This window comes from Macaca thibetana, chromosome 3 (assembly GCF_024542745.1).
Source record: "Macaca thibetana thibetana isolate TM-01 chromosome 3, ASM2454274v1, whole genome shotgun sequence".
Taxonomy (NCBI): Eukaryota; Metazoa; Chordata; class Mammalia; order Primates; family Cercopithecidae; genus Macaca; species Macaca thibetana.
The window spans coordinates 140,934,952-140,962,018 of NC_065580.1; the positions used below are offsets into that span (position 1 = coordinate 140,934,952).

Here is a 27,067-nt window from a genome sequence, read left to right on the forward strand (position 1 = left end):
TGAGAACTGCTGCTTGTATGTCCCCACCTTCCCTCAAAAACTATCCTCCTTTCCTCACCAGCCAAGTCTATCCCTGCCCCAGCCCCTTGCCCCCCGCTCCTTGGCACCCACCCTGAGATCAGGAATGAGGCACAGACGTCTGCTCTCACTGCCTCCCTTCACAGTACTGTCCTAGCCAGTGTGCTACGCTGGAAATACAAGTGTTTTGTGTCTTCTTCAATTCTGTATTGATCTATTTGGCCTCCATCCATCACAGGGCCCATATTATCTATATTGCCTGCATTCTTGGCCTTTTTTTAGTGGGGGACATGGTCTCGCTCTGCCTGTAGGTGGGACTATAGGCATGCACCACAGTTCCCCTCTAATTTTCTTCTTTCTTGCAGAGACGTGGTGTCACTCTGTTACCCAGGCTGGCCTCAATCTCCCAGGCTCAAGGCATCCTCCCAGTGTGCTGGGATTACACACATGAGCCACAGGGCTGAGCCCCTTGTACACTGCCAATGCTCTGGCATCTGGTACCTCACTGACTAGGGAGAGACTCCCCCTCCCAGGGGTAGCCGACTGTAAAATTTTTACATCAACTTATTAAATCAGCTGGTCAATTCTGACCAGGAGCCATGCTGAAATTTTGATTAAGAAGTTCTTGGCCGGGCGCGGTGGCTCAAGCCTGTAATCCCAGCACTTTGGGAGGCCGAGATGGGCGGATCACGAGGTCAGGAGTTCGAGACCATCCTGGCTAACACAGTGAAACCCCGTCTCTACTAAAAAATACAAAAAACTAGCCGGGCGAGGTGGTGGGCGCCTGTAGTCCCGGCTACTCGGGAGGCTGAGGCAGGAGAATGGCGTAAAAACCCGGGAGGCGGAGCTTGCAATGAGCTGAGATCCGGCCTCTGCACTCCAGCCTGGGCGACACAGCGAGACTCCATCTCAAAAAAAAAAAAAAAAAAAAAAAAAGTTCTTATTCAGGTGGGGCACAGTGGCTCATGTCTGTAATCCCAGCACTTTGGGAGGCCAAGGTGGGCGGATCACCTGAGGTCAGGAGTTCAAGACCAGCCCAGCCAACATGGTGAAACCCCCGTCTCTACTAAAAAAAAGAACAATACAAAAATTAGCTGGACACAACGGTGCACACCCGTAGTCCCAGCTACTCGGGAGGTTGATGCAGGAGAATCACTAGAACCCGGGAGGTGGAGGTTGCAGTAAGCCAAGATCATACCACTGCACTCCAGCCTGGGTGACAGTAAGAGTCCATCTCAAAAAAAAAAAAAAAAAAAAAAAAAAAAAAATCAATTTGGGGATATTGACCTGTTAACAGTGAGCCTTAGCCAGGCACAGTGGCTTATGCCTGTCATCCCAGCACTTTGGGAGGCCAAGGAAGGCAGATCACTTGAGCCCAAAGTTTGAGACCAGCCTGGGCAATGAAACTTCATCTCTACAAAAAAAAAAAAAAAAGAAAAACTACAAAAATTAGCCAGGTATGGTGGCACGTGCCTGTGGTCCCAGCTACTTGGGAGCCGGAGGCGGGAGGATCGTTTGAGCCCAGGAGGTTGAGGCTGCAGTGAGCTGAGATCCCACTACTGCACAGCCCGGATGACAGAGTGAGACCTTGTCCCAAAACACCACCACTAGGCCATGCACGGTGGCTCACGCCTGAAATCCCAGCACTTTGGGAGGCTGAGGTGAGCGGATCATGAGGTCAGGAGATCAAGACCATCCTGGCCAACATGGTGAAACCCCGTCTCTACTAAAAATACAAAAATTAGCTGGGCGTGGTGGTGGGCGCCTGTAGTTCCAGCTACTCAGGAGGCTGAGGCAGAGAATCGCTTGAAACCAGGAGGCAGAGGTTGCAGTGAGCTGAGATTGCGCCACTGCACTCCAACCTGGTGACAGTACAAGACTCCATCTCAAAAAAAAAAAAACACCACCACCAAAACAACAATGAGCCTTGTGATATATGAACATGGTGTATCTCACCCTTGACTTAGGCCCTGACACTCAGGCCTTTCAGACATGATCTGGCCTGGCCCCCAAGCAATGTCAGCCACACCACCTGGTGTAGATGTGAGACTGCTCTCAGAGCACCCTCATCAGCCAGCTGCGCCTCCACCCACCAGGAACATGCTTGTCCAGGCCTGCCCCCTGCCCTCCTTCCCCAAGAACTCCTCTTCCTCCCAGCCGTGTGCCCCCTGGGCGGGTTACGGCAATGCTTTGCACCTCAGGCTCCACATCTGTCAAATTGGACATCCTGAAAATACCCACCTCCTGACTTGTAAGATAAGACCATCTGGGAAGAGTTGCTCAGGCCTTGGGAGCCTCCTGGTTTACAATCTTCACATCCCTGCAGGCCTCCTCGCCCTTCTCATGTACCTGATGCTCAACGTGAGTCACATGGGTGCCACACGGCCAGGGAGGGACCCCCAGGATTCAAACCCAGGTCCATTCAAAGCTGAAACCTTACTGTGGGCCATGGGTGTTGGGGCTTGTCCTGGGCGCCTGGGGCCACTGGAGGGGAAGTAGGTGCTGCTGCTGGGCTGATTCAGCTCTTCCCCTGGAGCACATCAGCTCCCTCAGGCCTCAATTTCCATGCACACTGAACCAACAGCACTCTGGTCTCTGGGTCTCAGGCTCAACCATGCACCACAGCACAGTGCACCACACACTCTCAGGGCGCCCTTTGTCGCTGCTGCTGGCTCTCACACTTGAGGTTGGGCAGCACGGAGCAGGCTGGATGTCGGGATACTTTCTGGGTCCCAAGGTGTTTGGCTCTGAGTCCCACAGGGACCAGGCTGGGCTGCAGCCTCCTAAGCTTATGGAAGACAGGTTCAGGCCAGGGGACTCTTCCTCCACTGTGTGATGGGCAAGTGGCCCTGGCAGGGGGTCCCTCAGAGCTCCCCCTTTGTCTGCCTTTTTTTTTTTTGAGACAGAGTCTCACTCTGTTGCCCAGGCTGTAGTGCAGTGGCACGATCTTGGCTCACTGCAAGCTCTGCCTCCCGGGTTCACGCCATTCTCCTGCCTCAGTCTCCAGAGTAGCTGGGACTACAGGCGCCCACCACCACACCCGGCTAGTTTTTTGTATTTTTAGTAGTAACAGGGTTTCACCGTGTTAGCCAGGGTGGTCTCAATCTCCTGACCTCATGATCCACCCGCATGGGCCTCCCAAAGTGCTGGGATTACAGGCGTGCGTGAGCCACCGCGCCCGGCCCCCCTTCGTCTGCTTCTTAGAGATACCCAGCTTTCTGGAGATCCCCTTTAGGTTTCCCCTGAGACCTTACAAGCCCCACTGTTCACACCCACCCTGGGTCCAGGGTGCTCTTGCTCTCTCCCTTCCCTCCCTGTCATCTTCCTCCCGGCACTGCCTTCCTCACACTCCTTGGGGACCTCTGCAGCAACCCTTCGTCTCTTCCTTGAGCCCCCAGTCTTGGAGGAACTGCTGAGCTGCCTAGGCCAGTGCTGAGGGTTTCTGGGAGGAGGAGGATGACCACCAGCTGAGGAAGGCAGGCCTGACCACCTGCAACCACCCTCTTTCCAGCATAGTGCAGAGCTGGGAACTGGATGGGGCTGGGTCCTGGCAAGGCCACATCAGGGCCTGCCTGGGGCAGTGCGCTGGGCTGCGGAGGGTGGTGAGGGTGGATGCAGCCTCTGGGCAGGCCATCCCTGAGCTGGACGTAGGGCATGGTTCCTGATTGGCAGCTGGCACTTCCTGCGATATCCCCCATGCAGTCCCAGGGAGGGGCTGAGGGGCGGGTGCCCTTCCTCCCCAGGGGTGCTCACCCCTGCTCAGGCAGCAGCCTCAGCCTGGCTCTGGAACGACACAGCCCCGCCACCTAGGGCCTGCTACGTTCCTGGGGAGTCTCGAAGCCCAGAGCCCTCTCTCTCACGCTGTCTCGTGTGGCAAAAGCCCCATCAGGCCTAGGCTGTGGGGCCCACAAGCAGAAGGGCCGGCTCTGGATGGAACATTTTGTGGGGAGGCCCCCACGTCTGTGAAGGCCTCTGCCTGCCCGGAGAGGAGGTGGGGGAAGTGACTGAGGGAAGATTTCAGGCGAATCCCCCTACTCTCCACCCCCTGCCTGACACCCGCTATGGAAGGAGGGCATCAGGACCACAGACCAGGCCACAGCAGGGAGCCCGGCAGAAGGATGCCAGGTAAAACCACAGGGACTTCTCTCAGGCTGAAGCCCCAGGAACCCTTGCAGCTGTCCTAGGACATGGTGGGATTGGAGCAGAAACCATCCTGCTGGGATCCCCCAGTTCTATCTAGGCAGCTAGAAGTGTCCCTCAGGAAGCTCCCCCAACCCCCCGCCACCCCAAGAAGCCAGGACAGATCTCTAAGATTGGGACACTGCCCTCTCCCTGGGCCAACTCCAACCCTGCAAGGAGGCCCCAACCCACTCTGGTTCTCACCTGGCTTCTTCCTCCAGGGGTAGAGACTGCCTCCCCAGTCTCTTCACCCCCAAAGAAGCAGCACAGTCAAGGCCCAAGTCAGAGAAACTGTGTTGCTGACTTCGTCACGGCAGGAAACGACTGGAATGGGGTTCTGTCACGCACACACTCACACCTGTGCCCACACACCCCCACGCATGCACACACACAGACCACATCCGCAGCAGGTGGGCCTGGCCAAGTACCCGTGGTACACTTATTGGAGGCCCAAGAATAAAGTAAGGGGGTGGCGCCCAGGAGGCCAGGGAAGGGGAAAGTCCAGTGGCCTCATGGTCTCTCTCATCGAACTCCGAAGCGTCCTTCCACGGCCCTGGGACCCCGACAGTCAGGGAAAAGAGTGAGGCCGGGACCGGTGTGGGGAGGCCTCTCCCATGCCTGAGTGTAGAGTCCGTTCTCAACAGAGACAAAGCTGCCACGTGCAAGGATGGGTGTGGAGGCCGAGGCGGCAGGGCCCTGGGGCTGGTGTGCGGCGTGGGTGGGGAGCGATGCCCACCCGTTGGGGTGAGCCGTATCCAAAGTAGCTGGGCAGAAGCTGGTGTTGATAGTGGCATAAGGGTCGTGGAGAGCAGCCTGGGAGGCCTGGCTGGGCGCCTGCACGGGGGAAGGAGGGTCAAGTGAGTCTGTACAGCTTGGGTCCAGCCCTGGCCCCCCCCCTTCCCCTGCCACCTCGTCCCCAAAGCAGCCCCCCTCCTCACCCATGCTTGTGCTGTCAGTGCCTGGGAGTTGGTGTGGGATGGCTGTAGCCTAGGGGTAGGGCTGGGAGAGAGCGAGGATGGTCAGAGCTCTGCAGGGCATGTGGCCAGCCCAGTGTCAGGGGGATGTGAACAGGGCCCAGGTCTCACCGGTGCTTCTGTCGGCGCAGCAGGTGAAGGAGGTATCCACAGCCAAAGAGGAGGACTCCTGAGAGCCCCAAGATCCCGGCCAGATCTGCCCGCAGAATGGGGACAGGAGTTGGCGGGGCAGAGAGCCCTGGGCACAGAGACAAGAATCAGATCGGTGGCCAGTGCCCAAGCCCCTCCCTGCCCTCCTGGGCTCCTCACCCTGGCCCCACCTGGGTCTGAGCTGGGCAGGAGGCTCCCACAGGACTCCCAGGAGCCTTCAGGGAAGGATGCAAACTTGCAGCAGAAGGTGGTGTTGGCGAAGGGGCTGCTGGCCCCAGAGTCTTCCAGGGCGAGAGAGATGCTGCTCTGGGTTTCCCAGCGGGCCTGGCGAGCAGGGGCCCATTGCCGGGTGCCAAGTTCTGGGTGCAACACAGCCAGCTTGGTCCCCCCAGCACCATCGGGGCCTCCCCAGCTCACAGTCACCAGGGAGATGGAGCCAGGCCCCAGGAACCCACAATGGACAGTGAAGGACGAGAGCTCAGTGGCCTCCATCTGAACTTGCACCCACACCTCCGGGGTCCCTGTGGAACAGCAGCAAGGTTGGTGGGCTGTTGTCCTACATCGCCCTCCCTGCAGCCCCTGCCCCTCTCTGGTGCCGGCACTCACCCGCAGTGACACACAGGGTCAGCAGCACCCAGGGCAGGGCCAGGGTCCGGCGCCCCATGGCCCCCTCCAGTCCGGGTTCTGGGGACTGCAGGGCCAGCACCTGTGCCTCTGTTCTCATCGCAGGAAGTCTTCATGTTGTCAGCAGCCAAACAGCCACTTCCTTCTCCCCTCTCACACCTTCCCCAGAGGTGGTGAACACAAGGTGGCTGATTCCCTTCTTAAAGTGACAGTGAGGGCCCGCTCAGTCCCCAAGGCTGTGCTTCCGGGTAACAAGGCAGAGTGGCACAGGTGGGTGAGAACCCAGCCCTGGCTAGGCCTGGGGAGGCCAGGGGAGGGGCGGAGTAGCTGCCAGGGTCTGGAAGGACTCCCCCTTCCCTGGACAGCAAGGGATGCCGGGCTTCCCTAGGAAAGGGCTCTGTCCTACCCCTTACCCAGCTAAGGAATCTGGGAGGAGAAAGTCCCTGGGAGCAGGAAGCCAGCAAGGAGGACCTGAAAGCCAGCCCAGTGTGCGTGACCCGCCACCAATCTGACGTGGGTCCCACGCTTACACCTGCAACCCAGGCCTCCCCGACAACCCCCAGCCTCACTTGCCCACTGCCCACTCATACCTCCTGATCTACCCTGAACGCACCCCATACTGGGCTCTGCTCCAGGTGCCGTCTCCCTTGTCATAGGTGATGGCAACTGGCTTCTGGCTGCTCAGGACCAAAGCACAGCCACCAGTGCCTCTTCGCTTTCACCTCCAATGCACCAGGAAATCCTGTTGGCTTCCCACCCTGACCAAAGGACCACTTCTTCCCAACACCCCCCGACAATCCCCAGCCACTGCTACCTTCTGACTCCAGGCCTAATATTCTCCTGCCTGGAAGAGCAGAAACAATGGAGAATTGGCCTGGCTGGTTTCAGTTCTCACCGCAGTGGCCAGAGTGACACTTTTGAACCCAAGTTAGGCAGGCCACTGCCCTTCTCGACTCTCACAGTCCATGACACCCAGAGTCGACGCCTCAAGGACCATCCATGTCCTGCCATCCCCACCTCCCCTGCCCTCCTACCTCACGTGCATACCTCTGAGTTGAATTAAAAGCAGCAAGATTTGGAGGTGACCAGGAGGAAACGGGCTGGCCCTTGCCGTGAGGTGTGCACAGACAGGGAATGAGAGGCCAGCACTTTAGGATGAGTCCAGGAGTTCAAGACCAGCCTGGGCAACATGGTAAGACTTTATCTCTATCAAAAAAGGAAATAAAAAATTAGCCAGGCGTGGTGGCAGGCACCTGTAGTCTCAACTATTTGGGAGGCTGAGGTCGAAGGATCGCTTAAGCCCAGGAGGCAGAAGTTGCAGTGAACCGTGATTGCACCACTGCACTCCAGCCTGGGTGACAGAGTGAAACCCTGTCTTGATAAATAAATGTTGCTTTGAATTGGTTCCCTGCTTATGTCACTTCAAGGATGCAAACTGACCAGAATGCTGCTAGGCAGCAACAGGTGTCCAGGGATCAGTTTGCTTTGTGTGCTGTGAGCTGGAATCCAGGGTCCAGTGAGAGCCCAGGGTGCTGTCTTAAGGTTGATCTTGTCCACGGTGTGGTAAGGACTGAAGAGACAGCCCTGTCCCAAGTCACCTCTCTGGGCCCTGGTTTGCCCGTGTCAAAGACTCATCATGTCTGCTTAATCCTGTGGTGCTGGCTGGATGTGGTGGCTCATGACTATAATCCCAGCACTTTGGGAGGCTGAGGTGGGTGGATCACTTGAGCCCTGGAGTTTGAGACCAGCCTGAGCAACACAGTGAGACCCTGCCTCTACAAAAAATAAACATTAGCTGGGTGTGGTGGCTTTCGCCTGTAGTCTCAGTTACTCGGGAGGCTGAGGCGGAAGGATCACTTGAGCCTGGGAGGCGGAGAGGTTGCCATGAGCCAAGATCATGCCACTACACTCCAGCATGGGCAAGAGTGAGACCCTATCTCAAAAAAAAAAAAAAAAAAAAAAAAAAAAAAAATTAAAAATTAAAAAAATACAAAATAAGAATCCTGTGATGTTTGACACAAACCAGGTTTGGTCTCTGGGGCAAACTGTCCCCTCATCCACACCCTGCAGCCCATAGTGGTCTTCATGGTACCTATGCAGCCAGTCACCCATGGCTCCCAACATTCTTTTAACCCTTTGCCCTTCGCCCAGGCCACCTGTACTAATCTCCACACCTGCCTCAGACCTGCTTTTACCGCTTTCTCCACTACCGTCCCCCAGGCAGGGTGTGAGACTGGTGCAGAGGGGACCTACCTCGGGTGCCCTGGCCAGCATAGCTGCAAAGCACCTAGGGCACCTGAGGCTGCTGCATATCTACCTCCCTAGTCTGAAAGACCCTTGCCTCTCACTGAAAGAAACCAAAAATGTTTAACCTCAGAATAGGCTTCTTAGCCATATTTTGGGATGGTTGCCCAGAGGGCTTGTAGGCAGCTGTGGGCCTGCAACGTGGTCTTCAGTCAGGGAAATCCGCCTCTGCAGAGGAGATGGTGGAATAGACAGCAGATGCACACAGCCTTTCTCTGCAGTCTCCATGTCTGGATCTAGGAAAGACAAACTGAGAGGCGGGACCCCTTAAAGGGTCTGAAGGACTTGCTTACCACAGGCTCCGCAGAGCACCAGCTGTGAGGTGTCACCTGCAGAACAAGACCTTTGCTAGCCAAGTCCCTCCTCTCCCCTTCCTTTAACCTGTTTTGCTGTGCTCCGGGCCTCCCATTATTTCTGTAATTTCAAGATGGTTATAAAAAGTGTCAACCATCTGGCTGTTTCTTTTTTTATATATTTTATATGACTTGTGCACATGTGTGCACATAGTAACTTTTTTTTTTTTTTTTTTTGAGACAGAGTCTTGCTCTGTCGCCCAGGATGCAGTGCAGTGGTGCGATCTAGGCTCACTGCAAGCTCCGCCTCCCGGGTTCGCGCCTGGCTAACATGGTGAAACCCCGTCTCTACTAAAAATACAAAAAAATTAGCCGGGTGTGGTGGCGGGCACCTGTAGTCCCAGCTACTCAGGAGGCTGAGGCAGGAGAATGGCGTGAACCCGGGAGGCGGAGCTTGCAGTGAGCCTAGATCAACTGGATGTCAATGTCCCCTCTTCAGGGGTGGCTCTCAGTCCTATAACTGCTTCCACTGGAAGAGTCTGAGCTCCTCCATCCTAGCCTTGGTTCTGTGCAGCAAACAGCTCAGCCCTGAGCAGCCCCTGTTCTTCTGTAGGCCCATGGGGCCCAGTGCAGATAGGAACCCAAGCAGCTGATTTGGACGGCCTCAATTCCTGGGGCCAAAACACAGGGTCCTGGAGGGCCTAGTCTCACCACTGAGAAAGGGAAATGGCTATAAAAATCCAAAATATTTTTGACAGAGGACTAGAGGCCTCCTCCTCCCCTAAATGCTTTGGCACTTGACACAACCTTAGGGAAAAGGAAGGAAGCCAAGAAGACTCAGGAGTTAAATTTTCTCAGCAGCTGGGCAGAAAAAGAGCTTGAAATTAGAGGAAAAATAAAGTTGTTTCTGCTCATCTGAGTTTGTAGAGTAAGACTTGTGACTGCTGCATTTATTTTTACATGTATGTTTTAATGTTGTGAAAAGGGCCACTTTTGTTCCTCTGTAACTTTAATTACAGCTTACCCTTTATCACAGTAATACAGCTAATGTGAGGTAGTGTCTTCAGTGGATACTATGTGCTAAACCCATTCTCAGTGATGCACATACATCAGTTCCATACTTAACAATCACTTTATGTGGGAAATAACTTGCTCAGGGTGGAAAGGCTACTTACACAGTGAAGCCAAAATTTAAACCCTGACAAAAATTTTCACTTCAGAACCCATAATATTCAGCATTATGCGGAGCTGCCTTCTCCCACACCTTGGTTAAAAAAATAAAATTGAACTGCAAGATTGTGTCAGCAAACGGCAGTCGTCCTTTCTGCCCTGGCAGTGCAGAAGCCAGGAGTTGAACCCATGTCTCTCACCAGGTTAAGCTGACTTGCTAAGTTCGGATGTGACCTCAGAGACAGAGGCTACTCCAGCAATACAAGATGCTTTATTTTTCGGCTTCTACCTATGCCACCCGATCCCTTCACTGGGCCTAACTTACTGAATCAAATTAAGTATATTTCCCTTCAAGTTTCCCCAGGATTCTGGTCTCCTTTGCACCCTACAGGTCTTCTCTAAATGCCCCGGGTTTATCTATCCTTTGGTGAGTTTTCAGCTCTTCTCCTTATTTCTCTGCCCCATCCTGACCAAAAATCTTCAGTGCCTGTTTCTCTCTGACATCCAAATCCCACATACATCTAGGGGTAATTGGTGAATCTGACCTGATGAGTGACTCGTTTTGTGAATCCTTTCTAGGATCTCAGTATTTCATCCTATCTGGAGGGAAGGCTCTAAAGAGCTCAAGGAAGACCTCACGATGTCTATGTGTGAGAAGAAACCGTTCACCCCTTCACTATCACACCCTATCATCCAAGCACACATTCCTCTTTCATCCCATAAACCCCAGTGTCACCTGGAGTTACAAGGATGGGGCGACTTATCTAGTAACTGAAGACTCTCAGTAATCTGAAAAAAAAAAATCTCTTCACTTTATAACTCAGGAGACAACACCAACAAGTCACTTCCGGCAGAGCTCATGGCCACAGTGCAAGTTAAAAAAGGTAAAGCCTTATTGAAAATCATTAAAAGTAATCTTAAAACAATTATTCGATATTAACAGACAATGCCCAGCGGTGCCATGTGGGAGGCAAGCCACCCAGCTGCCAAGGCAAGAGACCAAGGGCTGGTTCCAGTATAATAAAGAAAATATACAGAATAAGAATAGTTATACTAGAAATATAGATATGATTATATATGAATATCACTAACCATTAGTTTATAGCATTACTCTTTATTCCAATATTATAATAATCTTTTTTCTACAATCATAACCTAGGAAAAACCAGGCCATACAGAGATAGGAGCTGAAGGGACACAGTGAGAAGTGACTAGAAGACCAGAGTGTGAGCTCTCTGTCATGCCCAGACAAGGCCACTAGAGGGCTCCCTGGTCTAGTGGTAACGCCAGTGCCTGGGAAGGCACCCGTTACTTAGCAGACCTTGGTCTAAGGGTAGCAGACCGGGAAAGGGAGTCTCCCTTTCCCAGGGGGAGTTAGAGAAGACTGTTCCACCACCTCTTGTGGAAGGCCTGACAGTCAGGCCCGCCCACAGTCATCCGGAGGCCTAACCGTTTCCCTGGGATGCTGTGCTTCAGCAGTCACGCTCCTGTTTCACTTTCATGTTCCGCTCTGTACACCTGGCTCCACCTTCTAGATAGTAGCAGAATTAGTGAAAGTATTAAACTCTTTCATCTTTCTGAGAAGAGCATAGAAGAAATAACGACGTAAGCTGTCCTCTCTCTCTCTGCCTCGGCTACCTAAAAGGGAAAGGCCCCCTGTCCGGTGAACACGTGACTCACATGACCTTATCAATCACTGGAGATGACTCACACTCCTTACCCTGCCCCTTTTGCCTTGTATACAATAAATAGCAGCGCGGTCAGGCATTCAGGGCCACTACTGGTCTCCGCATCTAAGTGGTAGTGGTCCCCTGGGCCCAGCTGTCTTTTCTATCTGTCTTGTGTCTTCATTTCTACAATCTCTTGTCTCCACACATGAGGAAAAAAACCCACAGACCCAGTAGGGCTGGACCCTACAGTGCCAGACCCTGAAAAGCACTGCTCTGCATCACTTGTCAGGCTGGCAAAGGCCTCCGTGCCTGCTACCTGAGCTGACCTCAGCTCGGTCCAGCCTGGCCTGGGCCTGGCCAGTGGGAGATGCTGCTGAGAAGCCGGAGCCCTGGGCTGTCCCAGCCGGCCGGCAGGGGGCTCGCTGTCATGAACCCTTCACAGCTGAGCATGTCAAGGTGGGGGCGTGCACAAAAAATATCCACAGATGTTGTGCAGCAGAAATAAAGAAAAATTCTAATCTTTTAAGACAAAAATATAGTATCGCTTCTTGGCCTTTTGGCCAAGATCAAGTGTAGATAAAAACATTGTAAGTCATGATTGCCCTGGAATACGATCAGTATCCTGAGGGAAGAGAGGCAAACCCCCAGCCCATCACCACACACCGCAGCTCATGCACTTCAGGTTTTGTGCTCCCAAACAATGCCTATTCTCATGAGGGCACTGTTGTCTGCACTGGGAAATCATCCTCTGACCTGTTCACAAGTCTTCCAGATGAAGATTTTCAGTGGGTTTGGATCTATTTAAAAAGCAATTAACAGCAAAGAGGAACCTAATCCACTTGGATTTGCCTGTTTTTGAGAGGTACTCCTGGAAGTTATGAAGGTCATTAAAATTAGTATCAGAATAAACAACTTTTTTTTTTTGAAACGGAGTCTCGCTCAGTCGCCAGGCTGGAGTGCAGTGGCGCAATCTCGGTTCACTGCAACCTCCGTCTCCCGGGTTCAAGTGATTCTCCTGTCTCAGCCTCCCGAGTAGCTGGGACTACAGGTGCACGCCACCACACCCAGCTAATTTTGTTGTATTTTTAGTAGAGACGGGGTTTCACCATGTTGGTCAGGATGGTCTCAATCTTTTGACCTCGTGATCTGCCTGCCTTGGCCTCCCAAAGTGCTAGGATTACAGGCATGAGCCACCGCACCCAGCCCTAAACTAAACTTTCAACTGAACTTCAGAAAATGTTGAACCATGATTTTAAAAAATGTTGCTCACTTTGCTCTCACTAAACCCTTTTTTAAGAGCAAAAAGGTATTTTGCACTGTTAACCAATGAAATATTTTAAAACACTTATTTCATCAACTCATCTGTTACATTTTAAATGTGTATAATATAGAATTAGTATATGTTTATATAACTTAAAATTTTTTTAAAAACTGATATAAATGTCCAAATGTTGGGAGTCTTATGACTTTAAGGCCCTGTTCCAGTTGCTATGGCTACATAACAAACCCCTCCAGACTGAGTGGTGTAAACCACCATCTTATTATGCTCATGGGCTCATGGTCAGGAATTTGGAAAGTGCACAGAAAAGATGGGCTGTCTCTGCTCCCTGATGCCTGGACCTCAGCTGGGAAAATTGAAAAACAGGGGAAGTTGGAATCATCTGATTCCCGTCTGGACTGAGTCTGGCAGCCAACATGGATGTTGGCTGGGACCTCGGTGAGGGCTGCTGGCAGGAACACCTACACACGGCCTTTTCCTTCGGCTGCTGGGCTTGCTCACAGAATGGTGACTGGGTTCTAAGCATGAACCCAAGTACAAGAAGAGATAGGAAATGGAAACTGCCAGTTTCCTTAAAATCTGGGCCCACTAACTAGCACGGCATCATTTCTATCATCTTCTATTAGTCAAGCATCACAGAGCCCATATTCAAGGAGATAACCTAGACCCAGCCTCTCAATAAACAGTGTCAAAATCTTTAGGGAGTATGGTGTCAAGCTCCCAGATTCAAAGGCTGTGACTCAACCCAGTGCACTGAGCTGCCTGGCTGTACACAGGTGTCCATATTGATGTAAAGCCCCCAAGCTGCTCTTACCCTCTTGTGATCTCTCAATGAGTTAGCCTTCCCCCCAACCCAGCTCTGACTCCCTCAGACTCCTTTCCAAAAGGAGACCCACAAGCCAATTTCTTCTAGCTTTTATCTGGGAGGGACAGGTGGGGGCAGGGAGGGAGAATAAAAGGGGTGAGGCAGTCTTGGCTAAGTGACCTGATCGCAGGAAGTCATGGCTCTTTCTGCACAGATCACTAGCTGGATGGCTGTGTCTGGCCTAGGAGACCACAGTGAGAACCTGTCACTAAAGCAGGTGCCCATGATGGGAAGAACTGGAAATTATATCTAAAGAGAGAGGCTGAAGCGTTCCTTAAACCACAGAAGAAAACAGTGAAAGTACAAAATGACAACTGTCTTCAAATACTGCTTGTCAGAGGGACAAGACAGAATAGAGGTGCTATGCTGCTCAACAAGGCAAAACAAGAGCAAACGTCTGTCTGAGTTTCAAGAGGCTGGCCCTGAGGCTGCACTGCAGCAGTCTAGGTGAGAGATGATGGTGACAATGTGTGGAGGACATAGGCCAGAGAATATTTTTCACCAAGTCTTGACAGAACTTGGTGAAGAAGTAGCTGGAGAAGGCAAGAGTGAAGGTGACATCACTTGGATTTTAGGGTTGGACATTTACAGTAACTCCTTAGTTTCATTTTAACTCTCAGATACTGTGATTTGATCAAATTCCAAATTATGACAGGTACCTTTGGGATGACAGGATAAAATTTCCTTTGGAAAGAACCCCTGGGTGAAGGCTGCCAGGACACATGGCCTGGCCTGGCCCACGTGGGTGAGACTGGCAGATTTACAAGGTCCTGCTATACTCTCCCATCTGTCAGCACAACTTTCACTGCTGCAGAGGCTGTGGCCACTAGATAAACTACTCACAGGCAGTCAATCCCTCCCTATCTCCACTGCCTCACCCCGCCTCTCAGTTACTAAGCAATACTTCCTGGAGAGCCTGTAGACAAAGCACCTGCAGGGTGTGGGGACACCTATACACTGGGCCATGGGACAAGGCAGACGAAGAACCTGACCTCCATCAGTTTAATGATCTCAAGCCACACCTTGGAAACGTGTGGATTCAAACATGTTTATTGAGCGAATCATTAGGACAAACAATAGGCTGAGAAAGATGTTCCAAAAATCCAGGAAACTATGGGCTCTTTCCATTAGACACAGAGAGGCGCTGCCCCTCTCCACTCCAAACAGAACAGGAAAAAGGCAGGGGGACTGGGTCACAGTGCATTAGGGAGGACAGGGTCTCTCAGCTTCTCTACCCCAATATCACCAGAGGGAAAGGTTAGGTTAGAAAAACAATGCCCAACTCCTTCCCCTCAGAGCCCAGGGAAAAGCCTGGGGGAATGCTTCATTTTGCTCCTTTTCTCTTTGCCTTTTCCAAATGGTCACATCCTTGAGGTAGGGAGTGGAGCTGGGGAGGGGCCCAGTCATGTCAGAAATCCTATAATGAGAAAGATGAAAGGAATACACAGGACACAGCAACAGGCCAATGGGCAGACCATCCTCCCCTGGGTTACCGTAAAAGCCCCAGAGACAGCTCAGAGGGCCACCCCCAGGCTGTGGCCTTTCTGTCAATTTGATGAGTACATGGGTTGCCTGCCAGCATTTCCCAAGGACACAAACTCCTCCTGCTCTGGGGACACTCACCTCAACATCCAGCTCTGTAGAATCTAAGAGGTCCAGCCCACGCTCACTGGGGGAAGAGTAGCTACTTGCTTGCTAGAGAGAATGAGGTTAAAAGTCAAAAAGGGGCCGGGTGCGGTGGCTCAAGCCTGTAATCCCAGCACTTTGGGAGGCCGAGATGGGCGGATTCACGAGGTCAGGAGATCAAGACCATCCTGGCTAACACGGTGAAACCCCGTCTCTACCAAAAAAGACAAAAAACTAGCCGGGCGAGGTGGTGGGCGCCTGTAGTCCCAGCTACTCGGGAGGCTGAGGCAGGAGAATGGCGGGAACCCGGGAGGCGGAGCTTGCAGTGAGCTGAGATCCGGCCACTGCACTCCAGCCTTGGCGACAGAGCGAGACTCCGTCTCAAAAAAAAAAAAAAAGTCAAAAAGTCCTTTCCACACTTCTATCACTTCACAAACAAAAAAACCAGTTCCTTTCCCAGCCTCATAAGAACAAATATGGGCACAGCAGGCCCCTATGGCACCTCCTGGTAGGGATGTTAGTGTGGACACGAGGATCGGGCCTGACTGCAGAACACTTCTTGGCCTGCTGACTGAGCCCCTTCAATGCCTTTGGTTTGGAAACCAGAAAATGGATTTTTCCTGAGATGTTAGGAAATAATATTTTAACAGAGGCCTTGCTCTCTAGTCTCTGGTTTGAAGGTATCATTGTTTGGTTTCTCCTTCTAAGCACAAGACTCCCCTGTTCTGTTCTATTCTGTTCTTTTTCCCTCCCTGCAGAGAAGAGAACAGAACAGAAGAATAACAGAAGATGCAGAGCCTGTAATGGACTGAATATCTGTGTCCCCTCAAACACGCACGTTGAAATCCTTCCCCCAGTGTGATGCTGTTTGGAAGTGGGGCCTTTGGGAGATGATTGGGTCACAGGGGTGCAGCCCTCATGGATGGATGAATGCCTTCTAAGCCCAGGTCAGAGAGCTAGCTTGCTGTTTCTCCTCCAGGTGAGGATACAACTAGAAGCCAGCAGTCTGCAGGCTGGAAGAAGGCCCTCACCAGAACCCAACCCTGGGACTTCAGCCTCCAGAACCGTGAGAAATGAATTTCTGCTGTTTGTAAGATATCAGTCTATGGAATTCCATTACAGTAGCCTGAACTCAGACATAGCCCCTTTCCATGTATAAAGTGGTTTTACCTTATATTTTATGTAAAAGGTCCATTTTATTTATTTTTGAATTGTTGATTTTTTTTTTTTTTTTTTTTAAGAGACAGGAGTTTACTGTTACCCAGGCTGGACTCCAACTCCTGGACTATTGATCCTCCTGTCTCCACCTCCTGAGTTGCTGGAACTACAGGCTAACAGTTCTGTTTTAAAGATGAGAAAATGGGCTGCACGCAGTGACTCACACCTGTAATCCAGCACTAAAGGAGGCTGAGGCAGGTGGATCCACTCGAGGTCAGGTGTTCGAGAATAGCCTGGCCAACATGGTGAAATCCCACCTCTACTAAAAATACAAAAAAAATTAGCCAGGCATGATGGCACACGCCTGTAATCCCAGCTACTTGGGAGTCTGAGGCAGGAGAACCGCTTGAGCCCAGGAGGCAGAGGTTGCAGTGAGCCGAGACTGTGCCACTGCACTCCAGCCTAGGCGACAGAGAGAGACTCTACATCAAAAAATAAAAATAAATCAAAAATAAAGGTGAGAAAATGCAGGCTGAGAAGGGGTAAAGTGCTAACTTGACATGGAGTTGAGGACTAGCACTCAGGTCACCTCACTCCAAATGCCAGGCTTTTCCTAGTACACCAGCAGCATTTCCTCCTGGGGAAACAGGCTAGGTTAGAAGGGGAGTGAGGGAAGGACAGGGAGGGGAAGTCCTCTAGTAGGGAGAGGGAGGACAGGGGGTAATGTGTTGGGAGGAGAGACACTGAAGGGGGCTGCCACCTGGACTGAATGACCTCCCACCTCCAGCATTAGGACTTCCAATTCCTAGGAGGTTCGGAGGCAACAACATTTACTTAGGGATTGGGAACAAGAGTGCTATTCCAACCTTCTTTGGTATTTGTAATTTCTTTTCCTTATTCTTTACTAAAAGTAGAGTCTAAGCAAGTCCAAACCAATGTATAACCTGTCCTCCTTTACTCTAGATTCATTCAGCTTTCAGAGACCAGGGATCACTGAGTGGGGAGAGGGGAAGCACCCTGGCTTCTCTTTGGCACATCAGCCCCTAGTTCTTGAGAGAAAGGGCAGGGTGGTCCACTCACCATGTCTGTATCCTGCCGTTCTTCACTCGACTCATCCTGAATTTCTAACTCTTCTTCCTCATTCTCTTCCATAAGGCTGAGTCTGATGTAGGGGCAAAGAGTCAGGCTTTTCAAACTGTTCTTTGAGGACCGCTGAGAGTTTCTCAGACATTCGGGGTGGGGGAAGTTAAGTACAACATAGTAGGTTTCCAGATTGTGCTGACAGGAAGTGCTCTGTGGCTAAAACAAGCCCAAAAAGCACCCACAGAGAGGCAATGGGTGAGACAGGAATCCCCTTACAGTGGGCAACAGATCTGAAGTGAAGACAGGAGATGAGAGAAGCTCACCGCATCAGCTGGTTGCCCAGACCAGGACCTGAAGGGTTGCGTGGAGTCTGGAAATACTGTGGACTCAAGAACCTTGACCTCTGGGTGCCTGCGAGGGGCTGACTGCTGGGAATGAAGCAGGATCAATGATGGGATAAAAATCAAGAGTAAGAAGAGGAGGATGTAAGGCAGCTGGTGTTAATGGGGAGAAAAGCTCAGTGTTGGGAGAGATGCATTTTAAAGCTAAAAAATGGAGAAAGATTAGAGAAGAACCCAACAATGAGGGACTGCTACAGCAGGGTTGTTTCTGTTACAAAACAGAAACAGCAAGATGGAGGTAGCCAGACACCAAACTGGGAACTCAGACACCCAGATTCCCTCCATGGCCTCACCCCTGGGCAAAATCCAACTCTGAGTCATCTTCTTCCTCCATCTCTTCCAGCCCCCACAGGGGCTGCCTGCTCTTCACGGCGGTGGAGGTGAGGGTGGGCGTGGGCGGGATGCTGTTCAGCTTCAGACTTTCTTCCTGGGATGAGGAGACGTCCTCTCTGTCATGCTTGGCAGGCCCTGCCAAGCAGATGCACACATTAGCCACAGCCCAGGGCCTGCAACAGGTGTGCTCTCTTTCCAAGACCTGCCCAGGATTTAGTAAGGGAAAGCCATCAAGAAGAGAATGGAAGACCTATACAGCCTCATTCTGTTGCCCTCAAATGGGCATAGCCCTATGTACTAAATACATAGCCTTATGTACCAAAAAGTAAGGCTTAGAGAATTGTAGTTAGGCCTTGTGCAAGGAAAACCTGCTACACAGCTTAGAAAACAAGATGGAAAGATATGTAAATATACATTTCACAGATAAACTGTAACAGGTGAACAGGTGAACACAAATATGAGGGAGGGTTGGAGTCTCTAAGATTGAGAGGTCTGAGTTAGCCAATGAAGACATCTGAGCTCCTATCCAAGATTTCTGAGGTCAGAAAAAGCTTAACATGACAACAGAGTTTTGGTACCAGAGGCTAGAGTGGACTCATGAGGGCCAGGAAAGAACTGGAAAATGGGAGACAGGGTTTTCTAAAAGCTAGAAAAAAATGAAGTGTATACAATGCCAGTATAATTGATATGATATGAAGGGGGACTTAGCTCCTACAGAGATCGGAGAAGGTAGAGGAGGAGAAAGAATCTAAAGATTCTCACTACCTGAGAAAACCCAGGCAATACTATTTTAAAGCATCAATCAAATTGATATTAAGTCTGTTAACTGTAAACAGTCACACCCCCGTTACCCTCCTTCTCCATGGCCATGTTCATCCACTGAAAACAATAATCCCAAAGTGAGCTGCTATGGGTTTAAGCAGAGGGCTACAGAAAACAGGGAAGAGCCATACCCCTGGGCTTGTATGCCCAGAGAGGAAACCCTGGGGCCCCAGGTGTGTCCTCCTGATCTCCCCGAGCTATTAGTGGTGTGATGCCCGAGGGCTGGGCCCTTGAGTCTCTCCTCTTCTCCATCTTCACTGGCTTCCCCATCTTCACTAGATTACCCAGCCACTGAGGTTCACATCCTTAAATATCACCTACACTCTGCCACATCCCAAAGGGATCTCAAGCCTTCAGCTCTCCCCTGAACTCCATCTTAACAGCCCCCACGGTTTGTTCAACATCTCTGCCTGTAATCCTGTGGCCAACACCAATGCCCCAACCTTCCCCCATAGCTATCTTCACTCTCTGCCTTCCCCATCTCAGATACTGTCAACTCCATCCTTCTGTCAGGCCAAAACTTGGAGCTATTCTCAACTCCTCTTTTTGTTTTATATCCCACATCCAGTTTGTCAGAAAAGCCTACTAGAGATACCTTGAAAATGCACCCAGAATCTGGCCATTTCTCAGCACCTCTACCATTGCCCCTGGCCTAAGAAGCTCTCTTATCTTGAATCTTGGGCTGGATTCCTACAACTGCCACAGCCTCCCTGCTGGTCTCCCCGCTTCAAGCCTTCCCCCATCTCCTGTTGTTTTCAACACAGCAGCCAGTAGGATCCTTTAAAAACAGAGGTTGATCCTATCGTTCCTCTGCTCAAAATCCTCCAATGGTTTCCTACTGCACTCAGAGTAAAAGTCAGTCTCTGCCTTAGATGCTCTGGGATCCTGCACCCCATTTGGTCTCATATCCTACCATCTGCATTCTGGCCATAATGGTCTTCTCTGCTGTTCCTTGAACATTCCCCCCATCCCCTCATGGCCTCAGGACTGGCTGCTTCCTTTGCTATGCTATTCTGATACACACTAAGCAGCCTCCCTCACATGTGAAAAAAATTCACTGGGAGGCCAATAGGCTGAAACGTCTCTTGCACTTTGGGTTCCTAAGTCAGCAAACTGAAACTCAACTCAGAGTGAAAGTGTTGTGTGTAACCTAGGAGAAGGAAACTTAAGCTTAACCAGTCAGAAACTACCGACTAACCTCTAACAAGAGATTTATGGTCAGTTAACCTCTAAATATGAACTTTCCACTTTAACCAATTAAATATTTTCTTTGTCTTGCTCCCACAGACACCTTGTAAGACACCCCTCTGGTTTCCTCAGTGGTGGCACCCTGAACTGCTTGCAGTCTGTCACTGCCTGATTGATAAATTGCTGAATGCTCAAATAAACCTGTTAAAATTTTAATGTGCCTAAGAGTATCTTTTAACTTATTTTTAGGCTTTTTGTCCAACATTTGTGTTCTTGAGTCTTCCCTTGATCAGTCTTTGTAAGACTGCAATCCCCACCAGGATTCCTCATACTCCTCCCTGTTTTTTGCCATAGCATTTACTACTATCTGACACCCTCTAAAGAAAGAGATTTTTGGCTTTTTTTGTTCACTGCTGTATTCCCAGCACATGGTGCTCAGTATCTATTGAATGAATAGAAACAATCTCTTCAGTTTTATCTTGCCTTCACAAACCCTACACTTTAGGCAGAGCGATCTATGTACCTCCATGCTTCGCCCAGCACACAGCGTTCTATGCTTTGCTTGTGCTATTCTGCCAGCCCATGGTGCTCTTCCTTCCTCTGTTCAGCTTACACAAATATTACTTATTTTTTAAGCTCCAGCATTTCCGTCTTCTTGGTAAAGCCTTCGTCATTCTCTGAATTCTACAGCATTCATTTGTACAAGCCTTCAGGCAGTTATTTATTGGCAATTGCTCATAATTTGGGTTTTCCATAATTAAAATTTCCCCTTTTCCTATTAGATGATAAGCTGCTGGAGGATTCTTCATGGCCCCTAAAACACTGAACATAGTATCTTGCATATAGTAGGTCCTTAACAAATACGTATTAATTGATTAAAGCAGAGTTTCCTGGTGGTACAAGATATAATTTTAGGTGGTACACAGAAGACAGCAAAAAGAAATCACACCCCATCTCACGCCATACACAAAAATTAACTCAAACTGGATCACACATCTAAATCAAGAGCTAAAACTGTAACTCTTAGAAGAAAACACAGGAGTAAATCTTTGTGACCCTGAATTAGCCAACAATTTCTCAAGATAGGGCATCAAAAGCACAAGCAACAAAAGGAAAAAGTAAGTTAGATTTCACCAAATTCAAGAATTTTTGTGTTTCAAAGGATACCACCAATAACATGAAAAGACAACCCAAAAAATGGGAGAAAATGTTTGCATATCATAAGAAATCTCATGTCAGGCCGGGCGCGGTGGCTCAAGCCTGTAATCCCAGCACTTTGGGAGGCCGAGGCGGGCGGATCACAAGGTCAGGAGATCGAGACCACAGTGAAACCCCGTCTCTACTAAAAATACAAAAAATTAGCCGGGCGCGGTGGCGGGCGCCTGTAGTCCCAGCTACTCAGGAGGCTGAGGCAGGAGAATGGCGGGAACCCGGGAGGCGGAGCTTGCAGTGAGCCGAGATCGCGCCACTGCACTCCAGCCTGGGCAACAGCGTGAGACTCCGTCTCAAAAAAAAAAAAAAAAAAAAAAAAAAAAATCTCATGTCTAGAATATATAAAGAATACTTAAAATTCAACAATAAAAAGACAACCCTATTTTAAAATAGTAAACAATCAGAACAGACATTTCTCCAAAGAAGATAAACAAATTGTCAATAAGCACATGAAAAGATGCTCAATACCACTGGTCATTAGGGAAATGCAAATTTAAACCACAATGAGATACCACACCTTACAGTAACTAGGAGATGGATAAAATAAAAAATAATAAGTACCAGTGACAACATGGAGAAACCAGGGGCCCCATACATTGCTGGTAGGATTGTAAAATGGTGTAGGTACTTTGGAAAACAGTGTGGTAGCTCCTCAAATACTTAAATATTGAATTGCCATATGACCCAGCAATTCCACTCCCAGGTATATCTCAAGAAAACTGAAAAGATGCATCTACCCAAAAGTTTGTACACGCATGTTTAGCAGCATTATGCATAAAACAGCCCAAATGTCAATCAACTGACAAGTGGGTAAGCAGAATGTGGCATATCCACACAATGACATATTGTTTTGGCCATGAAAAGGTATGAGATACTTATATATGTCAAAGTATGGATGAACCTTGAAAACACTGTGCTAAGTGAAAGAAGCTGGACATAAAAGGCCACATATTATATGATTCAATTTATATGAAAGGTCCGGAATAGGCAAATCAAGAGATAGGAATTATATTAGTGATACTAACCTAAGGCTGGGAAGATGGGCAGAGACTGCGAATGGGTATGTGGTTTCTTTTGGAATGATGAAAATGTTCTAAAATTAGATAGAGGTGATGGTTGTACAATTCAGTGAATATGCTAAGCGTACACTTTAAAAGTGTGATTTTTGGCTGGGTGCGGTGACTCACCAGCACTTTGGGAGCACTTTGGGAGGCTGAGGCAGGCAGATCACAAGGTCAGGAGTTTGAGGCCAGCCAGGCCAACATAGTGAAACCCTGTCTCTACTAGAAATACAAAAATTGGCCAGGCGTGGTGGTGGGAGCCTGTAGTCCCAGCTACTCAGGAGGCTGAGGCAGGATAATCGCTTGAACCTGGGAGGCGGATGTTGCATTGAGTCGAGATCACGCCTCTGCACTCCAGCCTGGGTGACAGAGCAAGACTCCATCTCAAAAAAAAAGGGGGGGGGTGATTTTTATGATATGTAAATTGTATCTCAATAAAGCTGTCACACAAAATCCCATTTTAAAAATGTACACTAGAAAACACATACTTGCATATGAAATAATTGCTACAATGTTACTTAATATGCAGCTGTTTTTTAAAAAGCAAAGAAAAAACCTTAGGCAGCCGGGCACAGTGGCTCATGCCTGTAATCCCAGCACTTTGGGAGACTGAGGCAGGCAGATCACGAGGTCAGGAGATCAAGACCATCCTGGCTAACATGGTGAAAACCCGTCTCTACTAAAAATACAAAAAAATTTAGCCAGACGTGGTGGCAGGCACCTGTAGTCCCAGCTACTCAGGAGGCTGAGGCAGGAGAATGGTATGAACCTGGGGGGTGGAGCTTGCAGTGACCTGAGATCACGCCGCCACTGCACTCCAGCCTGGACAACAGAGCAAGACTGTCTCAAAACAAAACAAAACAAAACAAAACAAAACAAATCTTAGGCAACTTATAAGACAACAGGTGATCTGAAGGGAAAAAATAATGAAGGTTGTGTAAAAGTGTCTAAAGTGGCCGGGCGCGGTGGCTCAAGCCTATAATCCCAGCACTTTGGGAGGCCGAGACGAGCAGATCACGAGGTCAGAAGATCGAGACCATCCTGGCTAACACGGTGAAACCCCGTCTCTACTAAAAAGTACAAAAAACCAGCCGGGTGAGGTGGCGGGCGCCTGTAGTCCCAGCTACTCGGGAGGCTGAGGCAGGAGAATGGTGTAAACCCGGGAGGCGGAGCTTGTAGTGAGCTGAGATCCGGCCACTGCACTCCAGCCTGGGCGACAGAGTGAGACTCCGTCTCAAAAAAAAATAAAAATAAAAATAAAAAAATAAAATAAAAGTGTCTAAAGTTTGGAAAATAATGGGATACGAGACGTTGAGGAGGGGTACTCTGAATGTATAGATTTCTTAGTTCAATATTTGGTTTTATCATCGGTTTTCTATTTCATTATATTATTATTATTATTATTTTTTTTTTTTTTTTTGAGATAGAGTCTCACTCTGTCGCCCAGGCTGGGGTGCAGCGGCACAATCTCAGCTCACTGCAACCTCCACCTCTCAAGTTCAAGCAATTCTCCTGCCTCAGCCTCTCGAGTAGCTGGGATTACAGGTGCGTGCCACCATGCCCAGGTAATTTTTGTATTTTTAGTAGAGAGGTTTCACCATCTTGGCCAGGCTGGTCTCAAACGCCTGACCTCGTGATCCGCCCACCTCGGCCTCCCAAAGTGCTGGGATTACAGGCATGAGCCACCACGCCTGGCCCTCTATTTGATTTTTGATGCAGGTTTTCAGTTGACTAAACCTTGAAAGAAATTAATATCCTGAATGACGTAGATGCTCAATGAAATATTTGACAAAATAAGTTTGAAGGCAGCGAAAAACCACCTGCACTTATCCACGCTGGGCAGCCCCATACCCACACACAGCACCCTACCTTCAACACGCCTCCTTTTGGAGCTGGGGAGGACCTGAGGGCTGGTCTCTGCTGTGTTCTCCACAGGGCTGAGGGAGTGGCAGTAGGTGGTGACTGGGCCCCAGGGACGGCCAGGTGCCTGGGAGACTTGCTGCAGGCACTTTTCTAGGTAGGACAGTCTAAGAAAGAGGTGGAACCAAAAGGCTGAAGGGGCTACTGGGCCCTCAGCAGGCCCTTCCCTAATCCACATCTCTATCCACCCACCAACTTACAAAAGCTGTTTGTCCTGATGGATGAGTCGGGGGGAAAACTCTGAAAGGAGCTCCAGGAATGCCAGATTTGGAGGCTGATCAGAGGAGCCAGCTGGAGGAAGCTCAGACAAGGAGAACTTGATGCCTTCCCTTGGTTGGGCAGAATTCTTTTAGGAAGAAAGTCTCTTCCCACTTCCCTCCCAGGGCTGAGATATCCTGTGCCAGTGCACCCTCCCTCTGTCCCCAGCCTGTCTCCAAAGGCATACCCACCACTAACCTGACTGCTATTCCTTGACACACATACCCTCCCTCCAAGACCTTGTTCCCAGCCCTCCGTGAACACGGCCTCCAACCAATACTTCCTACTTGTGTAGCATGACCACAAGGTCACGGTTCTGCAGCTGCTGGGGTCCAAAACTCAAGGCAAACCTCCGGGCCAGGTCCCTCATCTCGATGAAGGCGGGAAGCTCATTCAGGCCCTGGGGCCCATGGTCCTGCAGCAGTTCTGTGTACAGCTGTGTCCAGGAGACATGGTGCATGTGGGAAAGGGAAGAACATGGCGGAAACAGAGAAGTCCAGCATTCTCTTCTCTACTCAGAAATTCCAAAGGCCTTGGGACACCATCTATTACTTTTACTCTTTCTTTCCTTCTAAGGAACTCCCCTGATACTAACCCCTGCAGCAGACAATGCCCATCACCTCTACTCTGTAACATTAAATAAAAATGTCTATAAGTAACTGAAGGAGGCTGAAAGAGAACAGACTGAAAAATAATTAGGAATTCCCTATCACTTCCTTGTTGGTGTTCCAACGTTCTGATAAGTTACTTTTGATGGGGTTGCCCAGTCAGTTAAAAAAAAAAAAACTTTCCAAGTATTTGAATGAAGGAACCTATCATGTAAAGTTAAGAGTCAAAACAAGAAAAGTTACTGCTCTGAAGGATCTTACATTTTGAGTGGCTGAGGGTAGACAGACTTGGGGACAACAGAGAGGGCATGCCCTCAAGGCAGAAGGGCGTACCTGCTTGAGGCTCAGCAGCAGGATTCGGGAACAATGACTTCGGTCAATCTGCCTTGCTCTAGTTAATGTTTCCTTGATAATGTCACCATAGTCATTGTAGAACTGAGGGGAAAGAGTGGGGAAAGTAATGTCTGACCAGTGGAAAAGACCATTTTGTTTCTTCCTTCACATCACTAATCATGCCTCCCTCCCAAACTGCCTTAGGTAGGAAACACGAACTGAAGCATAAAATAATTCAGGCTAGACTTCATCTCTAATCAACAGGTGCAAAGCCTAAAATAAATCAGAGTTTTGGTAAACAAATAATGAAACAGGCTGGGTGCGGTGGCTCATGCCTATAATTCCAGCACTTTGGGAGGCCGAGGTGGGCGGATCACAAGGTCAGGAGATCGGGACCACCCTGGCCAACATGGTGAAACCCTGTCTTTACTAAAACTATAAAAATTAGCTGGGCATGACAGCACGTGCCTGTAAAACTATAAAAACTAGCTGGGCATGACAGCACGTGCCTGTAATCCCAGCTACTTGGGAGGCTGGGGCAGGAGAATTGCTTGAACCCCGGGAGGTGGAGGTTACAGTGAGCCGAGATACTGCCATTGCACTCTAGCCTGGCGACAGAGCTAGATTCCATCTCAAAAATAAATAAATAAATAAATAAATAAAAAAGAAACAAACACTGGCCCAAGCCCAATTCTTGGAGAAGAGAAGTAAGCCTGAGAGTGCCCTCTCACACAGCACTGACACCTTCACTATTTGTCTCTCTCCAACTACAACGGAAGCTCCACCAAATAGTAACTTGTGTGTTTTGTTCACTGTTGTGGCCTTAGTTCCTGGAATGGTGCTTGGTACTACAACGGAAGCTCCACCAAATAGTAACTTGTGTGTTTTGTTCACTGTTGTGGCCTTAGTTCCTGGAATGGTGCTTGGTACACAGCAGGTGCTCAATAAGCATAAATCAATACTGGTGGGTTTAGGAAACTGGGGCACCTATCTAGGTATCCTGCGAGGATTGATCCCTCTTTTATTCTTTTTTCCTTCTTATGCTACCCCATTCCATAGACAGGGGTCAGAGAAAAATAAATATTTCTTGACAGGAAGAATAAGCTATTTCCCCTCCACTGAATTTCTTCACAGCTTTTTCTCCATAATTATTTACTATTAAGTCTCTTTTCTTTGTCCTCTTATTCTGAACTCCCAGTGCCTTTCCCTCCTACTTCTCCTTTAAGCTTGATACCATTGGATATCCCCCACCTGTAGTGCTATCGTGTTTGAAGTCATAGCTGTGCTCAACTTGCTCCCTTCTCTTTTATTTCTGTAGGGCCTTGCTGTACCTTGTTGTAGTGTTTGAAAACATCTGAGGCTGCGTCCATCTCCAGCACCCCATAAAGCAACAACTTGCAGAACCCAGCCAGGAGGCGGCGCCGCTGGTGTAGCCGCTCTATCTGTAAATGATCCTCCTGGGAATCACCTGGCTCACATGGAAGGCAGAAGGGAATCACAGACTTAGGCTTCCTGCCCTATATTCCTGAGCCCCACCC

The 27,067-nt window shown here is 49.6% G+C and overlaps 2 protein-coding genes and 1 long non-coding RNA gene across 9 annotated transcripts in view; 1 reads left to right on the top strand and 2 right to left on the bottom strand.

Moving 5' to 3' along the window:
* Positions 1–4,479: 4,479 nt before the first annotated feature.
* Positions 4,480–7,158, bottom strand: PVRIG (PVR related immunoglobulin domain containing). Its single transcript, XM_050783755.1, has 5 exons — positions 5,928–7,158; positions 5,492–5,842; positions 5,283–5,409; positions 5,136–5,196; positions 4,480–5,031 (listed from the first exon to the last, which is right to left on the bottom strand). Exons 1-5 carry the CDS (start codon positions 6,043–6,045, stop codon positions 4,720–4,722), a joined length of 969 nt encoding a protein of 322 aa, XP_050639712.1. The 5' UTR covers positions 6,046–7,158; the 3' UTR covers positions 4,480–4,719.
* A 7,402-nt stretch (positions 7,159–14,560) lies between these two features.
* STAG3 (stromal antigen 3) overlaps positions 14,561–27,067 on the bottom strand; it is a 38,741-nt gene continuing 26,234 nt past the window's right edge. For 5 of the 7 annotated variants that reach the window (XM_050783616.1, XM_050783614.1, XM_050783615.1 and 2 more), the window contains 10 exons: positions 26,861–26,997; positions 25,530–25,631; positions 24,876–25,024; positions 24,531–24,659; positions 24,280–24,437; positions 18,088–18,262; positions 17,717–17,821; positions 17,391–17,472; positions 15,150–15,221; positions 14,561–14,943 (listed from right to left, as the gene is read on the bottom strand). In XM_050783616.1, the coding sequence (XP_050639573.1) occupies positions 14,935–14,943; positions 15,150–15,221; positions 17,391–17,472; positions 17,717–17,821; positions 18,088–18,262; positions 24,280–24,437; positions 24,531–24,659; positions 24,876–25,024; positions 25,530–25,631; positions 26,861–26,997 (1,118 nt within the window). In that variant the 3' untranslated portion in view covers positions 14,561–14,934. The remainder of the gene's footprint in view (positions 14,944–15,149; positions 15,222–17,390; positions 17,473–17,716; positions 17,822–18,087; positions 18,263–24,279; positions 24,438–24,530; positions 24,660–24,875; positions 25,025–25,529; positions 25,632–26,860; positions 26,998–27,067) is intronic. The other 2 variants (XM_050783618.1, XM_050783619.1) reach the window with 2 other exon arrangements.
* On the top strand, positions 15,573–20,349 carry LOC126950439 (uncharacterized). Its single transcript, XR_007724175.1, has 2 exons — positions 15,573–16,218; positions 17,274–20,349. It is a non-coding gene; the product is annotated as an uncharacterized LOC126950439 (long non-coding RNA).